General features: G+C 42.9%; 1 protein-coding gene across 1 annotated transcript in view; it reads right to left on the reverse strand.

Annotated features, from left to right (window-relative positions):
• Positions 1–8,646: 8,646 nt before the first annotated feature.
• Positions 8,647–23,203, reverse strand: part of hells (helicase, lymphoid specific) — a 49,447-nt gene continuing 34,890 nt past the window's right edge. The window contains exons 15-21 of the mRNA XM_052027558.1: positions 23,061–23,144; positions 19,809–19,928; positions 17,458–17,574; positions 14,628–14,787; positions 13,412–13,508; positions 12,677–12,753; positions 8,647–10,246 (exon numbers count right to left, since the gene is read on the reverse strand). Coding sequence (XP_051883518.1) covers positions 10,140–10,246; positions 12,677–12,753; positions 13,412–13,508; positions 14,628–14,787; positions 17,458–17,574; positions 19,809–19,928; positions 23,061–23,144 — 762 coding nt within the window. The 3' untranslated portion in view covers positions 8,647–10,139. The remainder of the gene's footprint in view (positions 10,247–12,676; positions 12,754–13,411; positions 13,509–14,627; positions 14,788–17,457; positions 17,575–19,808; positions 19,929–23,060; positions 23,145–23,203) is intronic.

A 23,203-nucleotide genomic window follows, 5' to 3' on the forward strand; every position in this document is an offset into this window, starting at 1 on the left:
TTCACAGCGCTGGGTTGGAAGTGTTATTTTATTCGATGCTGTCACGGCGCTGTTTAAATAGTGTTCAATCGACCGTGCTGGGTGGGGGTGTGGAAAATGCGATCGCCCTCTCCCGGGATGCTCAGATAGAAAATGAAATCCGTTTCTAGTGTTGAATCAATCGTCCCAGAGATCTAGACCCGCCGTACTTCTTCACAATTCTAATCTCCAGTGACCTTAGAAAAACGCAGACAATTCAATGCTCGCTATTTTGAAAAGGATATAACCATCTAACAACTTCTTCCAATCCAACCCTGCCTTTCGCTCGGTTCCTCTCTTCAAATTGAGCTGAGATGTGTTAACCTCCGAGGCGATGGAGCAATGACGGGTCTTTACTTATTTAAGAGGGGCCGAACTGTTACAGCTGTTTTTTTCCTGGGATGGTGAGGGAAGTGGTTGTGGAAAGAGCTGCATTTTAATTCAAAGTTTGTCGATTAATAACACAAAACTGTCAGACTAATAAGGACATAAGAAAATAGAAGCAGCCGAGCCGGCCACTCAATATGATCATGGTTGATCTGCTCCAAGCCTTATAGTGATAGATAAAGGATTGGCAATTGCCTTGTTTCATCATTTCCTGCTTTCACACATCTTTCCAATGTAAAATACACTTAAATCAAGCAAAACAAAATGGTAAATATCAAGAGAAATCTTACTAATTATTACAAATGCATCTGTCAATGACTCTGACTGACCACCATTAAATCCTCATGGAGATGGAGATGGAAATCCTCAAAAGATCCGCAGTTCCTCTTGGTTAGTATGCTTGTTCTGTGTTCTATGAGATGTCCCTTTTTCACCTTGAGGGCATTCTTCAGCCTTGTATCACAACTGCTCTTGGGGCTTGGGCACAACACTTGTGAACAACAGTCTGTGCTGAACCCATTATTTAAGGTCATAGCTTGCATACCTTCCTGCAGGAGTCATAATATGGAGACTAATTTCTGCCAGCAGACACATTTGAGGAGTATGATCCACAGTCCCTCTTGGTCAATATAGTTGAGTTGGGCTGAAAGGCCAGTTTCTGTGCTGTATAATTCTATGACTGAAGAAGGCGAAGGCCTTTGAGATAAAAAGAAAGGCCACCCATAGTGGTTAATGCTGCCCTTTAGCACTTCTCTTGGAGTCGTTGGGTGGTGAAGATTATGTCCCCTTGTGCCTCCTGATGGATGGAATCCACCCAGACATTTGGGGAGCAGCTCCTAGGCCACAGGGAGGAGGTAGTTGAGAAGTTCCCTGACGACAACTTTCCCTGTAGCTCCTTTCTTGAACACAGTAACATTTTAGTGTCTCTGAGTCTTCCCAGATGTGAGAGATGAGGTTGTGAATTTCCCCTCGACCTCTCCTACTGTCACACTGCACCTCGCCTTCAACAAACTTTCTGCTGGAGACGAGCTAATCTACAGGACAAATGGAAAACTGGTTAATCCTGCTTGGCCATCCCATCTTCAGTTGTCCACCTGCAGTTCGTAGACACTTGGGTATGTGTGTGTTCAGGACCCAAGCTCCATGTGATTGTTCATTGAACCATGCATGAGAATGGCTGGAGACTTAATATTCACAAAATAAATGGTTCTCTACTCATCTATCCTCACCGCACAACTCTGTCTTCTGATAGTAAAGGTCAATAACGGGAATGAGAAAACATGGACCCAACTCTCAACAAAGGCAGTGATTGATGAAGAAATTCACTGTCACCATTCTGAGAGAGAGAGGATTTGCAAGTCAGAACCAGCACAAACCTTAATATTTAACAAATAGCAATGAATCCTGCTCTCCTCTCCACCTCAGTCATGGATTACCAACCTCAGGTATCTCAAAGCACTGGAAAGATGCCACCAATATAGTCATCACAAAATCCTCCAGGACCATGGGGAGTGTTGTAGAAGCCTAGGGGTACAAGTACATGGTTCCCTGATAGTGGCAACATAGGTAGACAGGGTGGTGAAGGCGGCGTATGGTATGCTTGCCCTCATCAGTCAGGGCATTGAGTACAAGAGTTGGGATGCCATGTTACAGTTGTATAGGACATTGGTGAGACCACACTTGGAGTATTGTGTGCAGTTCTGGTCACCTTGCTATAGGAAGGATGTGATTAAGTTTGAGGGGGTGCAGAAGAGATTCTCAAGCAAGTTCCCAGGACAGGAGGGCTTGAGTTATAAGAAGAGACTGGATAGGCTGGGATTGTTTTCCTTGGAGTAAAGGAGGTTGAGGGTGACCTTTGTTTACAAAATCATGAGAGACATGAATGATGTGGGTGGTCACAGTCTTTTCTTAAGGTAGGGGAGCCTTAAAATAGAAGGCAGAGATTTAAGGTGAGAGGGGAAAGATTTAAAGGGGACCTGAGGGGCAAGTTATTCACACAGGCAGTGGGTATGTGGAATGAGCTGCTGGAGAAAGTGGTAGAGGTGGGTGATAATTACAATGTTTAAAAGCTATTTGGACAGGTGCGTGGATAGGAAAGGTTTCGAGGGAAACGGGCCAAACAGAGGCAAATGGGACTCACTCAGGTAGGCACCTCAGTCAACATGGACGTGTTGGAGCAAAGGGCCTGTTTCTGTTCTCTATGTCACCACTGGCAGGATAAGCAAACAATCATCAATGTCCTCTCCCAGGCCAACATCCCCGGCACTGAGACCCCAATCACACTGAATCAGTTTCAATGGGCAGGCCATGTCATCTGCAGGCCCCTGAAACTGACACCCCAGTCCAAGCTTCAGCAGGGCCAGGGATTACTGGCTGGGCAAAGGGAACTATCCAAAGCTGTTCTCAACAACCCCTTGAAAAAGTGTAACATCTCCACCAGTTCATGGGAACCTCTCTCCCACAACATGGCATTGAGAATAATTCATTCATTGTAGCACACGGAAGCCTAGCATTGGTGGGGGAAGGAGCACATCACCTCCCAAACTACCCACCTGCCCAGTCAAGCCCCTCCTGCCCCCATGCATGGTGGAGTCTTCTGATCGCACATTGGCCTCATAAGCCAGCTCAGAGTCTGCCCAACTGGGTCAACTTGCTTTCACTCTGGATCCCGAGGGACTGTCTACAAGACTACAACCGTGTTAAATGGATTCAGGACAATCTAGCAGCTTAAAGTTGAACAGTTATTGAGGCATTGCAAGTAATCAACAGCAGTGGAATTACATTTCAGTCTGTAATCTTATGCTTCTGTATATCATTCGCTCAACCATTACAGCAAGCCACAGGAACAATCCAGGTCTGAAGAGGGCAGAAGAGCAGGTCAGTAACAGTACACCTGAAAGTGAAGCACCAGCTGGAAGCTACAACACAGATCTGGATATATGCAGAACAGAAACTGCCTGCTTTAGATGGAGCTCAGTCATCTCACAACCACATTGGTTTAAGGGGTAGGGCTCACCTATTCAAGAAATGGGCCTACAGTAAGGGCCAAGAAAGCTGACAACACCAGATGGCAGTGCTAAAGATTTGGGGTCCAGAACTAGTTACATCTCTAGCTACATCTCCAAAACCACTACTTCGCTGGCAGCTACCAACAAATGAATATTTTCCACTTACATCTTGGTCTCATTATATTTGTCCTGCCTTTTATGGACAAGTACCATTCCATCAGCCCACTCTCTAATTACCAAAATGATGAAAAGTGCCATCAACAGTATCTTTCAAGCAACATTTTCTCACCATTTCTGCTGAAGGCTGTTGGTTTTTGATAGGGCAGCTTGTCTCTAGATCTCATTTTTATCTTGGTCCAAACATGGACAAGCTTGAGCCTAATTCCAGGTGAGTCTAGGGCAATTGTCCTTCATATAAAGGCAGCACTTGACCGAGTTTGGAATCAAACAGAGCCGGTAAAACTAGTCAATTAGAATCTAGAGGGAAAACCCCCCACCAAGACAAAAGAACATTCAGCGGTCAATCAACACCATTCCCTCTCCCTAACACAACTGGTTCCTAATGATTCACCAGGCCATAATTTCATAGTTCCACCTCTACACACTATTCCCCCAACTACATGAACCCCTGCCCCTCAAAACATCATTCAACAGGAAGCATTACAACTTTAACTTTGGTGGGATTCACTGTAATCTTGGGCATGTAACACTTAAACAATGAGATACATTTGAGACCCAATACTGAATTGATTCAGGAGCTGTCATAGCCACCTGCCATTGGTTCCATCTCTCCAGCCTGTCCAATCAAAACTAGCAAGGACAGTTATAGCATATATCCTAATTATAATGCATAATGATATTAGCTTTATTCCAACAGACACAAAGTGCCATTGGTGGATGTGTGAGTTTATAGGGGTGGTACAGTGGTGCAGCTAATAGAGCTGCTATTCCACAGCTCCAGTGGCCCAGGTTGAGTCCTGATAGCTAGTGTGACCTGTGAGGAGTCTGGCACGTTCTCCCTGTTGTAACATGGGTTTCTTTCCAGAACCCAAAGACATGCAGGTTAACTGACCACAATAAATTGCCATTAGTATGTTGACAAGTGATAGAATCTGGTGGTGGTGGTGGGGGCGGCACGGGGAGAAGGAGTTAATGGGAACATAGGCGCCAGCATCTCTACTTTCTTAGGAGGTTAAGGAGGTTCAGCTTGTCACCGAACACCAACAAACTTCTACAGATGTACTGTTGAAAGTATCCTGACTGGTTGCATCATGGTCCAATACAGCAATTCAAATGCACAGGAATGTAAGAAGCTGCAGAGAGTAGTGGACTCTGCCCAATACATCACAGATACATCTCTCTCCACCATCGGTAGTATCTACAGGAGGCACCTGCTCAAGAAGACAACATCCATCATCAAAGATCCCCACCATCTGGACCATGCCATCTTCTTGCAGCTGCCATCGGGCAGGAGGTACAGAAGCCTGAAATCCCACACCACCAGATTCAAGAACAGCTACTTTCCTTGAATAATTTGGTTCTTGAACCAACCGGCACAACCCTAATCACTACAGTTTAGCAACACCATGACCACTTTGCACCAAAATAGAGGTTTTTTTTTGTTCTAATTGCATTCTTTCTTGTAAAAATTGTGTTTATGTTTTTCTTGTGAATGCTGCTTAGATGATGCTATGTGCTTGCAATGCTGCTGCAAGTAAGTTTTTTATTGCCCGTGCATACATGGACTTGTGCATCTGACAATAAACTCTACTTTGACTGAAAGTAGGTGCCTGATGGTTGACACAAACTCAGGGCCTTTTTCTTTAAATATATGTGAACGTACAAAGGTTTATTGACTAAAAGCACTACAAAATGACATCCAGTGTCAAAACTACAGCAACTGACACAAGAAAAAAACTATGCAGATTCTAACTACATAACTACAGCAGACAACGCTAACTAAACGACCACAAAACGCACTGCATCAGATAAGAATCTCGTTCACACCATCCACGACATACTGGATCCCAAGGGGCCCACAGATACCACGTGCTCCCTCTTCAAGGGCACCCGGGCACGAATGTAAGCCCGGAAGAGGGGCAGGCAGGCAGCTCAGCTGGAACCCTCGGCCGGCTGCTGCCTGGAGCTGTGGATGGCCAGCTTGGCCAGGCCCAGGAGAAGACCGACCAGGAGATCCCCGGAACAACCTGCCCGCTGCACCGGGTGACCGTAGATCTGCAGCATGGGGCTGAAGTGCAGCCAGAACTTGAGAACCCTTGAGAAGCAGCCCCTTCAGATATGCTGAGAGGGGCTGCAACCTCTCACACTCCACATACACATGGTACACGGTCTCCTCCCGGCCGCAGAAGTGACAGGTGGCCAGGGTGTCGGTGAACCGGCTTGGAAAACTGTTGCTATGGCACCGCCCAGTGTGCAGCTCTCTCCACCCCAGATCCCTGATGAAAAGGGGAAGGACTCCCCCCCACTGCCTGATGGCAAGACAGACCGCCACAATGTGCCCGGGCAGCAGACCAGGGTAAGGAAGTAAAAGGTGTGCAGGAGCAGCCCGTACAAGAAACGCCTTGGCGCATCGCAGAACGGCACCGGCAGTGTGTCCGCCAGGTGGCTCGGGGTGTGCCGCGACGCATCCCAAGAGACACCGGGCCTTGGGCCCGATGAGCAATTCCTGCAGAGCAGGGGCTGGTGCAGCCGGGACCACCCCACGCACCCCAGCCCCCCAGTGACCAGACAGGGACCTCAGGGCCCATTTCTGCACGATGACACTGCGACTTGATCATTGTGATTGATCACAAGAGAGAAGTAGGCCATTCAGCCCATCGAGTCTGCTCACACAACCAAGTACCGGTTGATGCAAGGTTTTAAGGAATCCTACGAATTTTTCCCATCGTGTCCTGGGATGCTGGCTTTCCCACTTCCCGTCCCCCTCCAATCCCTCTGTCCGGACCCAGGCATTCTCACTCACTTAATCCACCTCACACTCAACCTCTTGTGGCTCACCAGACTGATTCCAGAGATGAGGGGGTTAACCCATGAGGAGAGATTGAGTCGCCTGGGAATATACTCACGGGAATTCAAAGAAAGAGGGGATCTTATAGAAACATATAAAATTGTGAAAGGGATAGATAAGAGGCAGGAAAGTTGTTTCCACTGAGACTAGAACTAGGGGATATTGCCTCAAGATTCAGGGGAGTAAATTTAGGACAGAGATGAGGAGAAACTGCTTTTCCCAGATAGTAGTAAATCTGTGGAATTCTCTAGCTAGGGAAGCAGTAGAGGCTACCTTATTAAATATATTTAAGAAACAGATAGATTTTTGCAATATTAGGGGAATTAAGGGTTATGGCAGGTAGGTGGAGCTGAGCCATGATCTTATTGAATGGTGGAGCAGGCTCCACAGGCCAGATGGCCTGCTCCCATTTCTTACGTTCAGTAAACATGAATGGGAAAATTTCACCTGCAGATGATTGTGATGTATTACGCAAAGGGAAATGGTTAATCCTTACTACACTCTTGGATAGATTGCATTGAAGAATGCATCAACAAAACATGTCTGTGGTATGTCATTACATACTTTGTTGAAGCAGTGATCTTCAGTCCTGATGCAGGATCTCAACCCAAAATGTCAGTAATTCCTCTCCCCACCACAGATGCTGCACGACCCAGAGTTTCTCCAGCAATTTGTTTTTGCGCTCCAGATTCCAGCATCTGCAGCCTTTTGTGTCTCAGGAAAAGCATGTTGGCCTTGGGGAGGGAGTGCAGTCACCAAGATGCGAGGGCAACATTTGAGTATAAACTAATGGGAAGATTGATTAAGTGTCAAAGGGGGATCAAATGAATTATTTCTTCTGTTGGGGAAAGGGGACGTCAAAGTATTTCATATTGCCATAGAAACAAAATGATGGAAACATTTGACTGTTTCCACATTGCTGCCTGACCTGCTAACAACTCAGGTCTAGGATCCTTTGTCACAGATCTGGACCTGAAACGTTAAGTTTCTTTTTCCACACATGCTGCCTCACTTAATGAGTGTTTCTAATATTTTATTTCAGATTTCCAGCATCTGCAGTTGTTTGTTCTTCACATATTATCTAGCAAGTCCACTTGAGAGAGGAAAGCAGGATGCACCTTTCCTGAGGAGAGGAAATAGAAATCTGAAACTCCCAAAGAGCTGTGGTTGCTCAGATGATTCAGTAGTTCATACAACAGAGTCTTAGAATTATCAAGCTGTTAATTATCAATTATCAGAAAAGGCAGGCAAATGGATGTCAGCCAGAATGGTGTTACAAGCTTTAAATGAATAGGATGAATCTAGCACAGAATATGTCATATAATCATAGTTGTCAAACCTATGCCAAATGATACCAATGTTGTCAAATCTATGAACTTCAACCCAGCCAGACTGCCCTCTCCTTGGGTCCTTTAGCCAAACTGCTAACTCAAGGCCCAGTAATTTTTCTTAAATCAGCCCTTGCCCCATTTATCGCAGTTTTCAGTAACAGTTCACAAGAGCTGAGCTCTATCCAACTGCAATTCCCACCTCCAATCTGGAGGAATGTGGTTTAACTGATAGTACTCATCCATTATACAAGATGGATGAGTACCATCTGTGCTGTGCTTATGGTTTGTTGTGTGACTTACAGTTTAAGTTACACAACAAAACCAAAGCACAGCCAAGAGTACTGTACCAAATTGTCAATGAGCTCTCTTTCAGCCAAGACATTACACTGAATCTTGACATTCAATGAATACCCTGTGATACTATTCAGAGAGGAGCAGGAAGTTCTTAGCTTGCCCTACTTCGCCAAAACAAAGTAATCAGTTATACACTTTGAGAGATATCACTGTGCACTGGGGTATGTCTACGTAACAGTAAGTGTCCCTCAAAAACCTCATTGGGTTTTTTGCAAAAATCAAAGGACAGTGGGCCAAACAAATAGAAATCCTTCTCCTTATGAAAACAGTCCCCCTAGAAAATGTGACAACTAGAGGGGTAGATTGGAGAAAATCAGGAGTGATAAATAGTTACAGTTGTTAGGTAAAGGGAGTACGAGATTAAGTGTAGAAAACAGTACAAGCAAGGAAAATACTTGCATGTGAAAAATCATATAAAAACACAAAATCCACCGAATTCTCCACAGCTTAGACGTAGGCTCGTAAAGAACAACACATCTGCGAGACTGGATTTGTAATATGGAAAAACACCAGCACGATAACCAATTTTAAAATTTTATTTCTAATAAAAACAATTTTTTGTACAGTTTATACAAGAGCATTCAACATACAACAGGGATTGAAGTTGGAAGAAAGTGTCCCACAATGCTGAACCTTTAAGATCCTGAAGCTCATTTTCTTGAAAGAAAAAGCAGGACCAGTCTTGTATCTGCAGTGATAGGCATCTATCTATACCAAGCCTCCCCTAATCAACCAACTATAATTGCAGTGCACAGCGGCTACAAACCTCTTCACCAGGTATCTTCTATAGGTATCGGTTTAATCCCTGTGCAATTACCCAAAATGAAAACAAGAAACTTATCCAAGGAAATGAATTTCAGATGCGTAACTTCTTAATTTTACTACAAAATCACTACTAACCAGCCTTTCATTCTTTTCAGTTCACATAGAACTGCACTGCCAATGACAGCCAAGTAAGAATCCACACAAACTGCTGCAAGAGCTGGGTTCCATGGTCCTGAGTAGTTGCTGGAGGTAACCCTCAACACCAGCCCCCTTCCACAGCCCCTGGATACAGCACACTGCAAACACAGCACAGGTGTGGGAGGCAGTGCTCATTAGGGTTTCCATCGCAACTTTGATTTCCAGGCATTCCAACTAAAACAATATCCACCCGGGTGAGCAACAAGCTCCACCCCACAGGAATGATCAAATTAAACAACTATTGGTCTCGACTCAAAGCAATTATCCAGGGGGTGGGAACAGAGAAAGAGAAATGGAAACAAAAACTTTGCAATCGTCAGTTTCTCAAATTTCACCATCATTAACCTTGAGCAAAAAGCAAAAGGAGAGAAGAACTGCGCTCTGGGATTTTCCCAGTCAGAAACAAAAGGGCAGGGGGAGGAGAGTAACTGCACCTAGTGACACCGTCCCTGATGCTAATTTACTTTAAAATTGGTGATTACAATTTGTCCTTTGAAGGCAAGGAAGACAACAAAACTGTTAAAAACATACACCGATGCACAGTCAGATTTTCCAACACTGACCAGTACTAAATACAACAGAAAGGCACATAGTGGCATTCCTGGCAAACTCTCACCAAATGGCGGAGCTTTAACTTCCTGTTTCATTTGAACAGGGCCTCTGCCGAGACAATAAATGTGCAAATATCTTGGAGGGGAAGAACTCCATGTACTTACAAACTAAATTGTACAGGTAAACAAAGCAAGAAAAAACTCTTTATTCTCCCATTTCACCTGTACAATGTTCAAAAATTTGAAGTCAACCTTTTATTCAGATTTCAGGTAGCAATAAATCTCAAAATTGGAAAAAAAAAATCTGCATCTGTAACCTACCGTGCAAAACAAAAGCACATTAAAAGAAAAAGCCCCAGTTTAAAAACCTTTAAAACAGGAAGTCATGTCAGATCAATAACCCCAAGAATGCAGTTCAGAAAGCGACTCAAAGGAGGAACATTTCCCTACAGGGAAGGCACAACTAACACCTGACTACAGAGATGTGGCCAGCCACCTCTCACAGCCCACACAGCTGGATTCCTGCATTTGCCTCATCATTGTCAAGTACTTTGAAAACTTTGTCTGTTTGGCTTTTGACTCCCAAGTTCTGTTTCTTTGTTTGTTCTGCAAGAAAATAAACATTCATCCGATTAGCAGAAGCTCATAGAAGCTGAAGACATTTCACTGAAAAATAATTCTTCCAAGGAAGACTTAAGTCTTACAGAGAAATGTATCAATATCCATGCAATATTACCCCCGTTACAGAAAATTGTTTCAAAACAGGTTAAAGTTGAAAGATATTGGGATGGAAGTGCTTTTGCTTCTCTTCCCAGCTACTCTACTAACTGATGCAAGGTATAGCCCTGCTTCCAGTCAAATCTACTCCCAATGCTATCCCAAAATACATCCTTGTAAACCATCAATGCCCCTTCTCTCACCTTTTCCAAACTGCTTAAGCATATTTTTGCCTTCAAATACCAGAAAAATAATTGGAGAATTTTTCAATGGTGATAAACTAGGAACGGTAGAAGATTATTATTATTATTATGTGAGAATTCAATTATTTAAAGTTAGAAAACAGGTTTTTTTTTTGAAAGAGTCAAAGTAATATGGAATCATGGCTTCTATCCCAAGAAAGCTCCTGTAAAAAAGCAAGTTCTACTGATCTTGCTCATTTGGAGTCCTACATTTAGGTATCACATCTAAAATCCATGCCCGTTTCCCAGCAGTTACAGGTTTGATTTCCTCCAGTCAAGTTTCTGTCCTGCAATAGTACCAAAATGGCATTCAGAATCATAAACAACTGCAGTAAACCATCTCCTCTCACATTTATTGAACTATTTGCAGCCTGCCTAACAGTTGATTACACTACCTCCTCAAACATCTTTCCCCATCCAAACTCATCTCCTCCATCACCATCTATCTGGGCAAGACTGCCCTCAGCTCGTTCCAAACTTAACCGCATCTTAACCAAAGAATCTCCAATTTTTCTGTCTTCTAGTGTCTCCGAAGGATAGATTTTCAACTTGTACTTCTCACCTACATGCTGCCCCTCAATGTTGGGGCACAGACTCCACATGTATACAGACAATACCCAGCTTCTTCTCACCACCACCTCTCTTAACCCATCTGCCATCTATCACAGCTTGACTAACATCTAATATTCAATGAGCCAAGTACTCAAAGACTACAGCTGCCACCTTCAGTTCCTGCCTTTATCCTTGACCACCAATTCTTGGCCTCTCTCTAGCAACAAACTAAACCAAAAATAATTCACAACCATGCTGTCTTTCCTGACCTTCTAACCACAAAACCCCATTACCAGGCTGCCCACTTTCAACTCTGTCCCACCACAGCTTGTTTGTTGCATGGATGAAGATTTCTGCCTTTGTATCTCAAGAGCTAACTGCTTCAATGATTTCTCAGCCCTCTGCGATCTTCTACGCTAAACACACTTGTACTAAAAAGCTCTGCCACTCATAACTGATCAACCCCTGTTCACTCATCACCCTATTGCTAGATTTCAAATTGCTCCACCACTGACAGCAATGTTTATTGCTCCCTTGGCTGCAAGCATTATAATTTCTTCTTTAAACTCCCCATCTCTCTCTTTGCATCTAAGAGACTTCTCATGATGCATGAAGACACAAGAGGCTGCAGACACTGGAATCTGGAGCAACAAACAATCTGCTGCAGGAACTCTGCGGGTCAAACAGCATTTGAGGGAGGCAAGGTAATTGTTGACGTTTCGGGTTGAAACCCTGCTTTAGGGCTGAGAGTGCAGAGGGGAGATAGTCAGTCTAAAAAGGAGAGGGGCAATGGTGAGACAGGTGATCAGTGGACTGAGGAGGGGTGAAAGATGACGAGTAGGTTGCACCAGGTATGTAAGGGGAGACAGCAGCAGGTGGATGACAGATGGAGGCAGAGGAGGGAAAAAAAGAGCAAGGGAGGGGAGCTCCCCCTTCCCAGTCTCCAACCTTCACCCTCCCCTCCCTCACCCCATCTGCCTCTTTTCTCCCCCCTCTTTTTGCCTGCATCCACCCATCATCCACCTGCCACTGTTGCCCCTCTCCACCCCCACCGCAACCTGCCCATCGTCTTTCACCCCTTCTCAGTCCACCAATCACCTCAGGCTCCTGTCTCACCACTCCCCTTCTCTTTATACTGGCCGTCATGCCTCTGTCCTGATTCAGGGTTTTGACCCAAGAAGTTGACAATTCCTCCTCCATGTACCCCCTCACGTACTGACCAACCTGCTGAGTTCCTCCAGCAGACTGGAAAAACGCATAATTGAAAATAAATCAAGCTTTTTACCAACACATCCCGATACCAGTTTTTGTAATATGGTGTCAGATTTTGCTCACAAAATACCTTGGGATTCTGTTGTATTAAAAGATGCTGAATAAATTTAAATTGCAGCTAAATGTTACTTATCTCAGTACACAGAAATACAGAGAATTAATTTTCAAGTTAAAACCAGATAAGATTATAATTATGGTGAATGGAAAGAAATGTGGAGAAGGCTGTTTGTAGTCAATGTGTCCATCCACTTACTGATTAGATCACTGCGATCCAGGAGAATCCGAAGATCGGCATCACTTATCACTTTCTCGGTAGATCCTTTCACTACTCTGTTGGGAAAGTTTGAAAGATATTAAGTTTGGAAATATGTTGATTTACTGTACTCAACTAATTAGTACACTGAAGATCAATCAACCCCACTCAAGGATGAACCCGAGACTAGCATTTTCTTCTGCTCAGAAACTTCTTCATCCTCAGCACAAAAGCACCAGAGTTCCAAACCCATTGCAAATTGGAATGCGAAAGAAATGCACACGATCTAAACCTGGTTTATACACACTGACAGAACTTGGCTAACAACTGCTGAGAGGTGTTTAATGTTGACAGGATATAGGGCTGAAGTGTCCCAAACCAACACATGACATAAGATGAAACTGCTGGCTGCTCTTACATGGATAATTAATGAGAACTGAGAGGTGCTGCACCCTTAAACTTGCACGATGATAAGCTCACAAACAAAATTGATTTATGATGGAAAACAGGAAACCATGCAACAAATTTTGAACCAAAACTGCATGAACTTAGGAAAGATGACGAGTGATTGAGCTACACTTTGCAGCTTCAGATGAAAGAATGATCACTGTGGGAGGAATTCTAGCCACACGAATCAACTGTGCTATAATTTTGAACTTAAAATTTAATTAAACAGGGGAGAAAAAAAAATCAGCAAAAAGGTTTGTCACACATTCTGTAATTCATCTACTTTACCTTTCATGATCCCGAGATCTCAGCAACTCCAGTAGTTCAGTAGAATCCAAACTGCACCGAGACTGATTCAAGCCTGATTTCCCCCCTTTGAATTTATCTAAATAGAAATCAGGAAGACACTGAGCATTCTGGATCAGACAACAGATGACAACAAAGTTTAAGACTTGACAGTGCAGTAGGTTAGTCAAGTTCTTTTCCTGACCCCTGGTTGAAATCCAGACCACAATAGTATGATATCACCTTGGTCTGCCTGGATATACAAATGAGCCTGTTTACAACTGATTCCGAGCAGACATCAGCCAACACCAGAAAGTGGGCCCATTTGGTGCTCAAATAGCTACAAGATGGCCAATGGAAATGGAAAATATCAGTTATTTGTTGATTAGGTTTAAAATGTTTCTCTGAATGGATATCAACGCCTTTCCCTCTCAACTTCCTTACAATCAGGGTGAGAAAGGTTGCTTCAGGCTCCAGTGTCAAGACACCTCAGGTTAGCCACAGCACGGCCAGAATTACTGCTTACCCTACCATTCAGCCTCAATGTGATGAAGGGCACCTTGTGACGTTATCCATTCCCACACTAAGCTTCCTATGAGCCTCGACCATGATGGGCCAAAATAGGGAAAATTCAGATATATCCACTGTCATTAGAAACTGACTTGTTTTACGTGGAAGCATTACAAACAGCTGAGCCTTTCACTCAAGTTTGACATGGATTTGAGCTCAGATACTCAGTTCCACAATCCAATCCACTGTAACCTTGTGCTCCCCTTACTCAGCCCCTACCCATACTGCACCTGGCACTTCAATCATTAACAGACAATGAGTGTCTGAATTGGAAAACACTCTATACCAACATGAAATTAAACGCTCACCATTAGGAGAGAGGGGGGAAAAAAAAAATCACAATTTGAAAACAGGGGCAAAAAAAGCAACTAAATAGAGTTCCCTCCACCCTCCCTGCCAAGAAAATACCACACTTAACCAGTTTTTAAGAATAACCTTTGGTCCCAATGCAGGGTTTTGACCCAAGAAGTCAACAATTCCTCCTGCACACCCCCGTCTGTGCTGATCAACCTGATGAGTTCCTCCAGCAAATTGGAGAAATGCATCATTGAAAACAAATCAAGCTTTTTACCGACACATCCCGATACTAGTTTTTGTAATATGGTGTCAGATTTTATGAACTTTTATGAATAGTTTTATGAACACCAACTTTTATGAATAACCATCTTTTCAAGTCGCCTCTTGGCTGTGGCTTTCTCCACAATCTTCTCATCAATGGTGCTGGCAGTTACCAGGCGATACACCACCACAGGTTTGCTCTGACCAATCCGATGACACCTGTCCTGAGCTTGGAGATCAGCCTGAGGATTCTGGAAAACAAACAAGGACAAGGGGCTTCAACAGTCCTATTGGAAATGGGCATTTGAAAAACAAAACTGCAGCTAACTGGAAATATAAAATGAAGTTCAAGGGATATGGATCATATTGCAGGCAGAAAGGAGTAGTTTAATTCAACATCATGCTCGGCACAGACATTATCAGCTGGACCGCCTGTCCCTGTGCTCTACTGTTCTAAGTTCTAAAACGGAAAATGCTGGAAATACTCAGCAGGTGACACAGTATCTTTGGTAAGAGAAAAAGTTAGCGTCTCAGGTCAAAGACCCTTCTTCAGAAATAGGGAAGTGAAGATAGTTAGATTTGAGTTGCAGAGAGAGTGAAGAGGGATGAGCAAGACAGAAATATCTCTGATAGGGTGAGGCCAGGGTTGCTGAAGTAGTTCCACTGTTGACAGAGCCATATGGTCTAGAGCTTAATAAGGGCTGTTTGGGAGAGAGGAAACAAAGGGACATCTTAAAATGTGAAATGCAGGTCAGGTGTTCCTGAGAACAGGGGAATGCTGGAAATACTCAGCAGATCAAACAGTGCCCATGCAGAGAGGAAAAACAAGTTAACATTACAGCTTTGCGGAGCACCTCATTCGGTCCGCAGTGACAACCCCTAGTTCCCAATTGCCTGTCACTTCTACTCGGACCCGTCTCTGGCTTCTGGCATTGTTCTTCAGTAACACCTATTGTCCGCCAGGGCACATTACAACCTTTGGGTCTCAACATCTAATTCAACAACATCAGGTAACTTGCTCTTACTGTTTGTATCAGAACTAGCCAGTTCCACTGTAAGCTTATTCACCCTTAATATTACCTCAGTTTTACTCTTCCCACCGACCCTACTTGATCTGCTGGGTATTTCCAGTATTTTCTTGTTGGTTTCAGGTTCAGCAGCAGCTCGGACCTGCATTTCACAGCTTCAACACTCCTTTGCTCATTTCCTTTCTGACTATCCCCATTAACCAACCAGACAGCTCCATAAACATTAAAAATCACCTTGACAACCCTGGCATCACTCCTATTTCTCCTTACAACATAGGAGGCCATTTGGACCATCGATTCTATGATGGTTCTCAGGGCATTTCCACCCCCCCCCCCCCACTAGTTTTCCCTATTCCACTTTCTTCATGTTCCCATTAACCCCATCCCCTGAGATTCTACCACTCACCCACAACAGGGGAAATTTACTGGGGCCAATTAACATCAACCAGCGCATCTTTGGAATGTGGAAAGAGCACTCGGAAGAAATCCACATGATCACACAGACAGCAAAGGTCAGAAGAGAAGCAGGACTGTTGGTGCTGTGAGGTAGCAGCTCTACCATCTATCCCACCAGAGAAACTCCCTCTTCCTCCCCCACCCTCTCTGAAACTCAAAACCTGTGTACACACCTTTCCCATTCGGGTAAAGGGTCTTTGATCTGAAACGTTAACTGCTTGTCTTTCAATAGGTGCTGCCTGACCTACTGAGCGTTTCCAGCATTTAATGTTATTATTGGAAATTGGTACGGGTTACCTTTTAAGGCCAACATTCAACAATCTGCAACATTCCTCTCAAGTGAGTAGTTTAAACATTTAGAAACGTACACATTCCATGTATAAAAATGACAAGATCAATTCACGTTGTACACAAACTTGGAAAGTTGGCTGTGACTTTACTTATTATCTTCTTGGAGATACCCCCATTTTAACTAGGACATTTAGACTAAATTCAGCACCAAGATCAAAGAAAATACATTAAAATAAAAGCCAAACCTCATTTCAAATGGCTGAAGCCATGAAAATGTGGATGCACTTGGAGGAGGGGGGGGCGGGCAGGCGGGGGGAAATCTGCACTCTTGGTTGTTATATGATTTCCTGCTGGTTCTAATACTCAAGAATATCACTCACTCCCCCAATTCCAAACACATTGTAATAACCGTGCAGAATACAAATGGACTCCATGCAGCATGTTTACTGATTACAACTGTAGTCACCAACACATTGCAGCAGAAAGCAAGTGTCCCTCAACTACCCTCAGATCTACATCTCAAATTGCTTCACTTTTCCTATCCCCTCCCCTCCTGGTTCCATCTGCCCATGAAACCTTCATGTTTCCACCCATCACCTGCCAGCCTGTCTCATCCCCCACCTGTTCCCTCTCTACCCCATCAGGTTCCACCCATCACCTACCAGCTTGTCTCACCCCTCTCCCTCTCACTTCTAATATACTGGCTATCCTCCCTCTAATGTCCAGTCCTAATGCAGGGTCTCGACCTGAAAGACCAATCATCCCTTTGCCTCCACAGATGCTGCTTGACCTGCAAAAGTCTTCCAGAAATTTGTTTTTTAGCTGTTTTATCTCAAATTGTTTGTAGGATTACTGTAAACCTGTGCCATTATTATTGCACCCTTGTGTTAAATCAGTGTGCTCCCTCTGCAATGCAAATATGAATCAGCTGCCACAGGAAGTCCAGCTTGAAGAGTATACAACAGGGATATACAAAAGTATTTTACAATGCAAAAGCATAACAAAAGGGAGTATACAAATTGCACTTTACTGATGAGTTCCATGATATTCCACACAAGATACAAGCATGTTGCTCAAAAATCAACACCTATCAAGGTGTCTACACCTAGATCAACCAGCAGTATCCAAGCCCTGGGAGGTACTTACCCAGTCACTATCATATATAATGACAGTATCCGCTGCTGTCAGGTTAATGCCCAAACCCCCAGCTCGAGTGCTCAGTAAAAAGAGGAAGACTTCAGGATCATTGTTGAAATTGTTTATCTAGAGAAAGAAACAATAATTATGAACATATCCCTCTAATGTATTCCGCAACACTCAGAAGAATCCCCATGACAGTGATATTTCAATACCATTGCAAACTAATCAAATTATAAAAATCATGAAGCAAGAATAAGAGAATTCTAAACCACAGCTTCTTGAACTACATTAAGCTATGTTACATTTTTAAGTGGACAACACCAATAAGATTAATATAAACAGTGTGGATTTAATGGCCCAGCCCAGTAAATGACGGTATGAAGAGTCCACTGGAGCTGGGACAAGATCAGGCTGCTAGGCATGGGTAGGAGGCCTACACTTCAGAGTGGGAGGGAAGGAGAACAGAGGAGTTGTAGGTTTAGACTGGGGAAAGAGATTGGCAAGGTTCAGAGGCCAGACAGAGAAGTTGGACTTTCCCTTCCCTGAAGGACATTAATCTTAATTTCTGTGCCAGACCAGCCACATAAAAATGACTCATCATAAAAGAAAATAGATTGTGATTTGTCGGATGGGATTTGTATGCAGACTCTTGGTTGCAAGGCAAGACCAGTTTCTACAAATCTGCATTTTCCCTATTAAACCAACATCCAATGCACAAACAGGAAGAGGTGAAAACATTTATCAAATTCTAGATGAAAAATACCTTTACACAATGATTTTGTTCTTGGTGATACCACCAGACTCCCAGCAGCTCAGGAAAGATCAAACACCCTTTTACATCCCATTTGATTGTCGCTATATTGATCATTACCATCCCATTCACTGCTAACCTACCAAATTTTAATTACAATCAATCCCTCAGTTCCATTTTCAATCCATCTATAATTTTAGTAAATATAAACTATGTAGATTGACAGTTTAATTGTTTTAGGAGACTCAAACCTTCCCTGTGATCTGGGAAATATTCAACACATTTTTTTCGTGATCAGATCCCATGCTGTAACTTGGAAAGTTGAACATCTCAAAGCAGTAGACAACTTTCCATACAAACACAAACATTAGGAGCAGGAGTAAGCCACTCAACCACTTGAGTCTGGTCCACCATGCTATAAAATCCTGGCTGATCTAACTGCATCTTCAACTCCACATTCCCACCTGCTCCTGCTAACCTTTCACCTTCTTGCCATCATGAATTTACCAAACTTTCCCTTAAAAACGTTTGGCACAGTGACGCAACTGGTAGAGCTGCTCCCTAACAGCACAAGAGACTGGGGTGTTGTCTGTGTGGAGTTCACACATTCGCCTTAAGACCACGTGGGTTTCCCCGGGTGCTCTGGTTTCCTCCCACATCCCAAAGATATGTGGGTTGGAAGGTTATTTGGCCACAGTAATGTATCCCTAGTACGCTACTGAGTGGTAGGAACTATGGGGCACTTGACGAGAATATGGAGAAAATACAAAAGTGTCCTTCATGTAGGATTAGAGTAAATGTGTGGCTGATGGCCTCACTGATGTCCAGTAGAATTGAAGTATAACCTCCCTACATTTGCATTCAATTCCTTTCACAATAAATGATCAACATTTTGTTCACTTTCCCCATTACTCACTGTACTTGTATACTAATCTTTTGCGAACCATGTACTCAGACACTCATCTCTCTCTACACCTCAGACTTCTGCAATCTTTTACTCTTTAGGTCATCTATACATCTTGTTTATAAAAATGTTTTCTGACCAAAAAGGGTAACTACATGTTTTCCCACATCTTATTCCATTTGCCAGATCCTTGCCTATATCTCACATCTATATCCTTTAGCAGTCTCCTTATATTCTCTTGCCAACTATTTATCTTTGGGCCATTAGCAAATTTAACAACCATACCTTTGGTGCCTTCATCTAAGTCATTTATATGAACTGTAAAAAAAAACTGAGATCCCAGATTCCTGTGGCACACTACTGATCACACCTTGCCAAGCACAAAAAGACCCATTTATGCCTACTCCTAGTTTCCCATTAGCCAGCTAATCTTCCATCCATACCAATATTATCTCCTACACCATGATGTTTTTTCTTCATACAATAACCTCTGATACAACACAAAAAGTCTAAATTTCTTTGGATAAATTTGGCACTCCCCAGTGTTAAAAGCAGTTTCTGATCCAGATCCCTTGTTTGGACTTTTTGTTGTTTTCATTATTGGTTCAAAGAAGAATGCTGAAAGTTAACACATAAAATGCTTTTCAATGGCTTTCTGACAGAAAATTAGAGATTAAACTGCAGCCTCTCAGGGGAACATACATTTTCCTCACGCAGGGTGTAAGGCATGGAACCATCCAACCGGCTGTACTTATAGTCTCTCAGGTAGCAGTAGTCCATCAGGATGTCCAGCATTGATGTCATTTGAGAAAATATCAGCACCTGTTTAAAAACAAAAATCAGTGTTCCATCAGAACACAGTATATTGCTGAAATTAACTTCAGATTGAAGAACCGGAGATGTGCTAGGCTAGTTAACTGATACTTTCAAGTTTATGAAAGAAACCAGTGATATCTTGCAGCAGAACGTAAGCAGAAGTTCTTTACTCCAGCAGGAATTTGCAGCAAGGTGACGACTTGCTCCTAGTGGAATGTGCTGACATTTCTGGGCTGGGTCTGCAGACATTCAGGTCTTTTGAGGCTTCTGAGATTATTTACCTGGTTAAGAAAGATTCACAATTGTCTTGCTTGTTTACTGATGACCTTCAAAGGTGACAGAATGATACTGAGTGGCCTTACAATATTTTGATGCTTGCGGAAGAGTATTGTAAATTTTTGCCACCATCAAAACATAGAAGTGTTTCTTCACTTCGGAATGGCTTGGTTTTAATTTTTGGACCATGACCCGTACAATTTGTATCTCCTATTTCTTGTCATAACTCTTAACTTAAAGAAAACTTCGATGAAATCATCCCAGAACCATTTAAATTCCAATGGACACAACTGATTTCTCCTCCTCATCATTCTCCACTCCGAAGGCCACATTCCACGCCAGTTACCTAATCGAGCATCATCATCTGCTCGCTACTGATTTACTAATTTACCACAACACAGGAGGCGTCCCTTTGGCCCATCAGGTCCATACCAGCTCCTAACAGAGCAATCCACCAGCCCCATTCCCACCACCTTATTTCCTTGAAGCTATGCAAAAAAAAAATCAGAATATTTGTTGAATAGTGAGAGATTGGGTACCATTGTTGTCTAAACAACCCTAGGAGGTCCTTGCACACATCCCTGAAAGACAATGTGGGGGGTGCAAAGAATTAAGAGGGGAAAATGATATATTTACCTTTATTACAACTGCAGAAGGAAGTTTTATTGCAACTATTTTGGGTGTTGATGAGACTACACCCGAGGTGCAAGTCATCTTACCCAAGAAGGCAAGTACAGTGAGAGGATTCACTGGACTGGTTCCAGAGACTGGGGGGGCGTTGCCATATGATGTGAGATTGGAGTAGACTGGAGCTGTATTCTTTAGTGTTTAGAAGAATGTGAGGAGATCTCATTGAAATTTACAAAATACTTCAAGGGCTTCACAGGTTAAATGCAGGGAAGATGTCCCCCTGGCTGAGGAGTCTAGGAACAGATAATAACGGATGGACTGGTTTGGACCAAGGAGAAATTTATTCACACAGAAGATAATCAACTATGGAATTCTCTAACTTTGGATGGCCATGGAGTTTAGTTGTTGATCGATAAATATCTGGACATTAAGGACACCAAAAGATATGGGGATGTGCTGGAAAATGGCTTTGAGTAAAAGAAATTTTTCCAATACATAAAAAATATATTATATCCTCCCACAAGCCCATCCATTCCCTGTTAATTTTGTTACCACTCATCTCTCCCACTTGCAGAGAAGATTCACCAGGACATTGCCTGGATTGGAGGACTTTAGTTGCGGGGAGAGATGGGACAGTTCTGGGTTATTTTTTCTGGAGCAAAGGAAGCTGAGGGGTGATCTGATAGAGATATACAAGAGCATAGATAGGGTAGTCAAATCTTTTTCCATGGTAGGGGTATCAAAAATGAGGGCTTAGGTTTAAGGTGAGAGGAAGGAGTTTTAAAAAGGGATTTTTTTTGTGTGGCAGAGAGTGGTTGATATTTGGAACTCACTGCCAGAGATGGTGGTGGTGGAGTCAGATATAAATCACTGCTTTTAACTGAAATTTAGTCATGCACCTAAATAGGCAAGGCATAGAAGGATGCAGGCCTTCCACAGAGGGTTGTAGAGGCCAAGCTACTGACTATATTTTGGAAGGAGGTCAATAAATTTCTAGACTCATCATTGGGTGTGGGGAGAGTGGGCAAATGGTATTGAGTTTGGTACTGTAGATAGAAATAGAAAATGCTAACTCGAGGCATTAGTTCTGTTTCTCTCTCCACAGATGCAGCTTGACCTGCTGAGTATGCCTAGAATTTTGTTCTTATTGCAGATTTCCAATATCTGCAGTCTTTTTATTCCACTTTTCTATTCTGATGCTGTAGACTGAATAACCCATTTACTGTGCTCACTGTTACTGTTAACGAAACTGCTCTGCAAATTATAGTCAACATTAGTCGGCAATACTGTTTAAAGAACTACCCAATTAAAGCAGTCATTATGCCACCACCAACAAAAAAAATTGGAATATCCCATGGAAGTCCTTTCCCCAAAAAACCTCAACAGTATGGAGAGTGTGCAGATGACAAACATTGAAACATCAAATTTAAAAACACACGAGTTTGATCTCACCCCCTAGATCCCACAGATACATCACTGAAGGGCTGTCACCACAGGGGTCGGAGAGCAACAGGTACACTATTAAATGTTCAGAGCCAAATTATAGAGTAGAATTTCAAAATAAGTTGTACTTTATGAAAAAAAATCACAGGTCTAAACTCCTTCAATTACATCTACAGGCTTATTCTTTCTTCAGCCCATTTACCACAAATCCCCTTTTTTATTTATAACACATATTCCCATTTGTCAAGAGCCCAATTAACAACTCAGCTCAAGGGGTTACCCTTTCCCAGGACTTGCTCTTGGACTAAAAACTTAAGTTCTGCCCTGAATCAGCAACCAGCTCCGGACTCAGTTTAATGTAAGCAGGGTGCAGACAACTGCTGTGGGCAACTATATTAACAGGAATCCCCCAAACTGGTCAACTGCACAAAGCACATTTACATGATATTTAAAAATAAAATTTGCAATAAGCAGAGTTAAGACAAAACCAACCTACATCAGCTTATCAAGCTTAAAATGAAACCAAAGACCTTGAGAAAGCAAATTGAAATAAAGTAGTGGTACTCAAACCTTGTGGAAAGACAAAGGTCTGACAAGAGGTTGGATTTTAACTGATGTCCAACTAAAACCTGGGAACAAACTTCCACTTTTGAAGTGGTCAGGTTTTGTCAGTTTTGCAGACATCCTGGATCTCAGATAAACAATTTTATTTCTGGCTTTTCTCATTTATTTTATTTCTGTTTGATTTGTCCTTGCTCATAAAGTGGGAGAAAAATACAGACAGATCACCTTGTGCCCTCTTTTCCTGAGCTCTGGCAGCATTCGATCCAAGATGAAAAACTTTCCTGAACTTTTCACCAACTCCTCATCTATCTGTAAAACATTGCAAAAAAGCACATCCACATAAATACCATAAGAATGCACAAGTCAAA

This window comes from Pristis pectinata, chromosome 12 (assembly GCF_009764475.1).
Source record: "Pristis pectinata isolate sPriPec2 chromosome 12, sPriPec2.1.pri, whole genome shotgun sequence".
In the NCBI taxonomy this organism is placed as follows: domain Eukaryota; kingdom Metazoa; phylum Chordata; class Chondrichthyes; order Rhinopristiformes; family Pristidae; genus Pristis; species Pristis pectinata.